Here is a 7321-nt window from a genome sequence, read left to right as displayed (position 1 = left end):
TGCTTGCTGCTTGCTTTCCCGGGAGCCTGCAGCCCCAGCACTGCAGCTTTGGGGACTGACAAAGGTCAGACTACTGGGCTCGTCTTCCAGAGCCCTGCTCAGCAGCAGCCTGGGGGACCCCAGCCCCGGGAGAGCACCCAGGGCAGCCCAGAGCCTCACCTGCCTCCTCCCAGCTGGGGAAATGCTGGAATCCTTCTAAGTCTGCAGACAGCAGGACTTGGAGAACAGGGTCCTGAGGGCAGAGAAACCTGGGCTGGGGGAGCCTGCTGCTGGCCCCTTCCTGTCTCTCCGGGGCTGTGAGCCCCCAGCCAGCCCGGGGCAGAGGATGCAGCCCTTCCCCGCCACCTCGCATCCTGCAGCCGGCCTCAGATGCTGCCTCCACCTCTTTGAGATGAAGGTGCTACCAGAAGAGAGGCAGCAGCATCCTCGCGGCAGGCGCCAGTGGCCAGCGCAGGCTGCACGGGGAAGGCAGCTGGGCTGAGCCCATCGTCGCGGAGCCTCCCCTGGGGAGCGGAGCTGATGCCTGGCACGGGGAGAGGCAGCAGGACCCCGCACGGGGCTGGCCAAGGCTGCGTCCCACTTACCTGCAGGCTGCAGAAGGCCAGCGAGAGGCCATGCTTGCGCAGCTCCTGCAGCAGCTCTGCCAGCCCCACCACCACCGTGTAATCAATGCTGCTGATGTGGCGACAGTCCAGGATGATGCAGCGGGGCGGAGATGCTGCTGGAAGAAGAGCATACGGTCATGTCCCTGACGAGTCCAGAAATGACCAGCCCAGGGGACACAGCCCTTAGAGCCAGAGCCGTGGCTGGAAGGGGTGAGACAGCCTCGGGAGCGCGGCAGCGGCCAGGGGCCGGTCCCCGCTGCAGGGAAGCTGTGCTGGCCCTGCTTGCACCCGCAGCCTGCAGGCCTGGGCAGCACTTGCCACCCCCCTCAGCAGTGATCCAGGTGGGCACCGGGGTACAGCCAGGTCCCCAGGACAAGCCAGCGGATCGGGGAGCGCCGTACCTGCCAGGGCATGGCTGCAAACGGCGTCCCGGAGGCACTCGATGGCTGGGAAGTGCAGGCTGCTCCCCGGCTGCAGGAGGAGCACATTCCCCTCCGACACCTGTGCAAGACCCGGGAGGAGAGGGATGAGTCATGGGGGTCTCGGGGCTGTGACCTTCCCCAGGCTGGGACAACTGCCCGTGTGACAAAGCAAAGCACTGTCCTTCCTGCTGGCGGGGGACACGAAGGAGCCCCCATCCCTCAGGGAAACTCCCTTCCTGCACACACCCCAGGCATTGGCAGCAACAGGGACAGTGATGCCTCCCTCTCCTGCTCTCAGCTCCTGGGATACCCTTTCCTCATGCTCCTTGAAAGGGATCCCTGTGCTGTGCCGATGGCAGGCTGGGGTCACGGCATAGGGCGGGAGCAGGTCAAAATCATCCTGGACCCCAACACCCTGCTGTCCTCGGGGAGCCCTCTCCCAGCCCCCCGGCAAGCCCGGCTGGCCCCACCACATCCAACATGAGGTGTGAAGCCCACCTTTATTGGGGGCCTGGCGATGGAGTAGAGGAGGAGAATCCCTGAGACCAGCACGCCGGCCACGATGCCGTACTGGACCTCCCAGAAGCAGAGCAGGAACGTCACGCAGAGGGGCACCAGGTCCAGCCCTGCAAGGGAGATGACCCAGGCTCAGCTGCGCCTTGTCCTTGCACCACAGGGCTCTCCGGGACAGCGCCTGCTCTGCAGGCAGAGCCGGGTTGCATCTGGGAATCAACTGCCCTCACTCTTAACCCGCCAGAGTGTCCTGAAGATCCCAGCATCAAACAACGGGACCACAGCTGAGATGATGACGGCGGCCAGCGCTGCTTTGGGGATGTAGTAGAAGAGCGAGGTGAGGTATGCTAGCGAGAGCAGGACCAGGGTGCCTGCGGGAGATGGGGAGCACCTGAGCCATGGGGCCCCCGACACCCAGGGTGCCCAGGGGGGAGCGGGTGCTGGGCATGGGGGCCTGCAGAGCAGCCCACAGGGGGGTCGGGGGCTCCACCTGTGACGAGCCCTCCTGCGGGGGTGCAGACGCCCGATTGCGCGTTCACTGCTGTCCTGAAATGCAAAGCAACACGCTGTCCCAGGCTGCGCTGGGGCTGGCCGGGGCAGGCAGCAGCCGGCAGCTGCCCCCACCCGCTGCCCAGAGACCCCACCCAGGAAAACCACCCACCCCGTCAGACCGCACCGGGGACAAACACGAGCAAGCCCGCGGCTCCCAGCCTGCAGCGGGACCACAGAGCACGCGAGATGGGAGGGAAGGTCACCGCGGGACCCATGCATAGCCCGGCAGCCAAGGTGGGCAGCTGGGGACCAGGACGCGAGCTCAGGGACCCACCAGGGTCTGCACAACCTTCCGCCCAAGATCTTGCAGAGCCCCCTCACCACACAGCCCCAGCGAGCATCCTGCAGGCTGGGGCTCCGCTCCCCCTCCTGCTACCCACCGGCCAAAGCTGCCCGTGATGGGATACGATGAGACGAAGGAGCCCAGGATGTTGGCGAAGCCTGCAGTGGGGAAGGAGAGAGGCTGGGGATGCAGCAGCTATGGGAGGCACTGCCCAGGGCCACGAGACCAGTCTGTGGCCCTGCTGTCACCTCCTCCATCCCCGGGCTGGTACCCGGGGCTGGATCGGAGCCCATCCAGCCATGTGAGCTGGGCTCAGGCTGCTCCAGAAATTGCTAAGCTGTGAGAAAGGCTGGGGGGGCACCATGCAAGATGAGAAAGGTGAAACTTCAGGAAGAAGTAGGGCTGCTGAGATGGGGATCTCTGGTAGCTCAGGGGCTGCGGGACTGTGGGAAAATAACGGAAGATTGGCGAGGAGGATTGTAAACACGCTCAAGTGACTTGCAGCTGGGGTGTCAAAAAACACATATATCATACTAATTGTTGTTTGGCCTTGTGTACTGGACAAGTAGAACATTTGTGTTTAGATAACATAGGCCTGTGATAGACTTAGGGGCGCCCTATTGAACATGCTTCAGATTCCTGCCCTGCTGTGGGAAAGATCAAAGCACAGCGGTAAACTACGCCTGCGTGAATCCTTGATAAACAGGCAAAAACAGCAGGTTCATTGATCCTCTAGCATGGACCGAGCTCCGCGGTGCCTGCGTTCCCGCTTGTGTGCCTCTGTCCAGGTGCTACTTCGGGGATCCCCCGATTGGCGAGGTAATGAAATTAAATTCACTATTTGCATTTCATCTGTGGTTTTGTGGCTGTTCCTGCGTCCTGCCTGTGCCGGCTCACACAGGGACACACGGCAGTGCTCAGGCCTGAACCCCATCCCCTGCCCTCCTGCTCTGAGAGGCCTCTTACCCATAGCCAGCAGCTCCTGGTTGGGGTCAATCCTGTAATCGTTCTGCGAGGCTGAAAGGAGACGAGCGGCATCGCCCAGAGCTTCCCGCAGGCACGACCCGCCATGCGCGCGGAGCGGGGCCAGCAGTGCCTGGGACAGCCGTGGGACCCCGTCCCGGCACTCCCCCATCCCAGCACCCCCTGAGCAGCCCAGACAATGCTCGGCCCCTGTGCAAACTCCAGCTGTGCACAATGCAGAACCCCCCCAGCCCACTCCCCAGTCAGGCATGGGGCAGCTGCCTGGCCAGGGGAGGTCAGCAGCACCCTGCGGGACCCCTCCTGCCAGCCCACACTATGAACCGGGCTTGGCACGGGCAGCCCAGTCCCTCCCACTGCCCCTGTGGGAACAGCAACGTCCCCAGCACCCCAAGCCCCCTGCAGAGACCCCTCCTGAGAGCGCAGGCACGGGAGCCTGGCGCAGCCATACCAAAAGCCTTGGCAATCGCAACGGTCTCCAGCAGGCCCATGAGCGGGACCACGGCCAGCCCGACCCCCATGTCCTGGGAGGGAAGGACGCGGTGAGTGTTGCCACCGAGGGATGAGGGTCGCCCCGCAGCAGAGCCTCCTCCCGCTGCGTGGGGAGCCAGCAAACGCAGGAGTAAGGAGACAGCAGCCTGCAGGGAGCCCAGCCTCCATTGGCCAGCCTGGCACCCACCTCCACCATGCTCCTGAAGGGGATGGTGCCGTTGGGTGCAGCCATGGAGAAGCGCGGCAGCTGGAAGGCAGGGAGGCCCCGGGGGATGCTGCCGGTGAGCGTGAACGGCTGGGAGCCCATCACCTGGAAGGAGTAAGCAACCAGGCCAGCAAACAGGACCACAAGGGCGTTGCGTGCTGCAGCAGAGAGAGCGACTGTGAAAACCTGCCTGGAGCCTAGGGCGGCGGGAGGGACGGCAGGAGGTGGGTACCCGGGCTGCCGAGGTCTTCCAAGCCTTAGGAAGGGGCATGCACAGCAGCAGGATCATCCTTAGGACTTTGTCCTCCCTGACCCACCTCCAGGTCTCAGCTCCTGCCGACCTGGGCTTTACCAGTTTCGGGCTGTCTCTTCCTTGCCCGGAAGAGACGAGACCCCAGGAGGGACGGCTGCAGGGGGGGGAGAGGGCAGGAGATAGCCAACAAACCCGTGGCGGAGGTCCAGACGATCAGGTAGCTGACCCTGGCAGCTAGCGGCTCCACGCAGGCACCTTGGGGCAGGCGGCTCTTCATCGCCCGGAGCCCTGCCAGAGCAGCCAGGCAGGCCAGCCCCAGGATGGCGTCCCCAGCCCTGCAACAGGCACATCAGTGCCAGCCCAAACACACTGTGGGGCACAGGGAGAGCTACCGCAAAGCCCCGTGGGAGGAAGAGCGTCTGCCTGGGTATGTGCCGTGGCTCTGCAGGGAGGTGCATAGCTCACAGGGACGCTGCCGGCACCTCCGCACCACCGGCAAAACGCGTCACCTCCCTGCAGGGCAGCAGGAGAGGGAGGAGGGGGTCTCCCCCACTCAGCGGTATGATGCTAATGGGTTTGTGGGCTCTTCATAAAGAGAGAATCAGGACCCCTGCGACAGGCAGGATCAGTGCAGTGGGATCTGCCTCCTTCCCCTCCTGCTGCTGCCCCTCACAGCTAGGCAGGGAGGTCTTCTGCCAGCCGTGATGAAGCTGATCCTGTGTGTCACTGTGCTGTGTGTGAAACCCAGGCTGTGGCACAGACCCCGAGCCATGGGTGCAGCTAACAGGAGAGGGTGGGGGGCACGGGGATGCCTGAGCTCCCTCTTGGACTGTCAAAAACTGGAGGAGAACTTAACGACACTGACAGTCCCAAGGAAGTGTCTTTGGGCTGGCAAAATCCTGGTGTATCTAACTGGGAGTGGAAAATAAGACAAGTCTGCCCCACCCTTCCTCTTTAGCAGCCTGGGAGCCCACGTGCTCCCCCGTCTTCAAATTTTCAGCTCAAATGGAAATGGCTGAGAACAAGCACTTGTGTCACAGCGCTGGGCAGGGACCAAGAAATCGGTCTAAGATGTAACCAAAGAGATGGGGAGCGAAGCAGCAGAGCTCGAGACGCCGCAGCTGCAGGGGGACAGAGCAGGGCAGGCGCAGGGACGGTGCTGACCTGGTCTCCCTGATCCTCCGCAGCGTCTCATACACCTGCAGGAAAAACTGCCGAGGGATCCCCTGCAGTCCCAGGATGTTCTGTGCAGGAAGACAAAGCCTGGTGAAAGCCCGGCACAACCCAAGCTGCCGGGTGCCGTGGAGGGACAGCCAGGAGCACCGGGGCTCAGCCCTGCCCGGGGCCCTGGCACACGCACAGTGTCGATGCTGCTGGTGAGAGCACTCCTCAACGACCACCCTGTGCTCCTGCACGCACTCCAGGATGGCCCTTTCCCTGCACGACTCCGTGCGGACAGGGCTCAGGGATGCTGTGAGACGCCTAGACCCCATCCTGCACACATGACTGCGACCTCTCAGGAAGGGGTTCAGTTTGGGGCCCCAGCCCAGCCTGCGCAGCCCTGCCGTCCCCCTGCACCGTGCCGGGAGCAGCGGCAAGGGCCCAGTGCCTTCGCAGCAGCCCCACTGCGACCGCAGCCGTTAGCCAACACTGGCCCGCTGGTTCCTTGCACAGCCTGACACCATCTCCCTTGAGTCTCTGATTTTGGTTAACCACAAAGGAAGCATTGCAGCCCCAGAAGAGCCAGAGGGCCTCAGGCCCCCGAGAGGCCAGCAAGGGACCAGTGGAGCTGCAAACCCACCATGCCCAAGAATCACCCAGCACCTCCTGCAAGTGACCAAATCAAATGTCCTGGTTTTACTGGTGTCCTGAATGCCACCGGCTGGTCACAGGCAGAGGGTGCATTCAGCTTGGCCTGCTCAGAACAGAGCACTCAGGAACCCACCAGAACCACTGGCAGGGGGGGCCTGTGCGCCCTTTGCAGCTCCTTCCTCTCACACCAAGCACATCGCCCAGCCTGGTACTAAATATCCCAGCTCCGCAGCACGGCCGGCTCCAGGAGAGAGCGGGCAAGGCATCCAGAGCAGACCAGCAGACCCTACCTTGATCTGGTTGAAGCTAATGGTGATGGAAGCAGCCGATGTAAACCCTTTAATGACTGGGCAGGAAATGAAATCCAGAAGGAAACCTGCATGAGACGGGTGGCAGTAAGCACGCTGCTGGCCCCGACGGGAAACACAGCGTGTTTGCATGCACACAGAGCTGTCACGAGTGTTAGCAGGACAACCCCAGCGTCTCGGAGAGCACAGGGGAGCAGGGGAACAACTACAGGATGTTCAGCGATATCCTAAAAATACAACCACGCATGACAAGAGCATCTCACCGAGGTGCAGGAGTCCCATGGCCAGCTGGATGCAGCCGGAGAGGAAGGCGAGCAAGATGGCATAGACAGGCTCATGGAACGTGTAAGAAGAGACAAGCAGCGACATGATGGCTGTGGGACCCAGCGTCACGTCCTTGGCGGTGCCCAGGAAGCAGTAGACAAAGCAGCCCATGAAGGAAGAATAGAGGCCATACTGCACAGGGACAAAAGGAGCACTGGCACAACGCTCGGAGCTGGGAAATGCCAGACACCCCCAGGACGAGGAGGGCTGGGCTGCCCTCAGGTCCCTCCAGCGCCCGCAGCCAGCCCTGAGCAAACACACGGCGCCTGCAGCTTCCTGCCCAGGAAAATGGGTGACTGCACAGGACCAGCCCTCGGCCGCCCGGCCGTCCAGCCCTCCCTGCCCTGCCCGCCATACTGCCAGGCCGCAGGCAGCGGTCAGGGAACGGGTGTCCCCGGGCACCCACGGCCGCAGGGCACTGCCACCCACCTGGAGAGGCAGCCCGGCCACCTCGGCGTACGCCGACGCCTGCGGCACGACGGTGAGCCCCACGGTCAGGCCGGCGATCAGGTCGAGCTGCAGCCAGGCCAGAGAATAGCGCGGGAGCCAGCGCAGGACGGGCAGCCTCGCA

General features: G+C 63.3%; 1 protein-coding gene across 1 annotated transcript in view; it reads right to left on the bottom strand.

The window, feature by feature from the left end:
* SLC26A11 (solute carrier family 26 member 11) overlaps positions 1–7321 on the bottom strand; it is a 9310-nt gene that overhangs the window by 1321 nt on the left and 668 nt on the right. Inside the window, exons 2-16 of the mRNA XM_009276825.2 lie at positions 7180–7315; positions 6690–6882; positions 6409–6494; positions 5471–5550; positions 4499–4641; positions 4036–4211; positions 3808–3880; positions 3342–3392; positions 2473–2533; positions 2031–2086; positions 1771–1911; positions 1526–1653; positions 1007–1106; positions 585–718; positions 160–232 (exon numbers count right to left, since the gene is read on the bottom strand). Coding sequence (XP_009275100.1) covers positions 160–232; positions 585–718; positions 1007–1106; positions 1526–1653; positions 1771–1911; positions 2031–2086; positions 2473–2533; positions 3342–3392; positions 3808–3880; positions 4036–4211; positions 4499–4641; positions 5471–5550; positions 6409–6494; positions 6690–6882; positions 7180–7315 — 1631 coding nt within the window. The remainder of the gene's footprint in view (positions 1–159; positions 233–584; positions 719–1006; positions 1107–1525; positions 1654–1770; positions 1912–2030; positions 2087–2472; positions 2534–3341; positions 3393–3807; positions 3881–4035; positions 4212–4498; positions 4642–5470; positions 5551–6408; positions 6495–6689; positions 6883–7179; positions 7316–7321) is intronic.

The sequence above is a fragment of the Aptenodytes forsteri genome, unplaced genomic scaffold (assembly GCF_000699145.1).
Source record: "Aptenodytes forsteri isolate BGI_AS27 unplaced genomic scaffold, ASM69914v1 Scaffold34, whole genome shotgun sequence".
In the NCBI taxonomy this organism is placed as follows: Eukaryota; Metazoa; Chordata; class Aves; order Sphenisciformes; family Spheniscidae; genus Aptenodytes; species Aptenodytes forsteri.
This window is presented reverse-complemented; position numbering and strand designations above follow the sequence as displayed.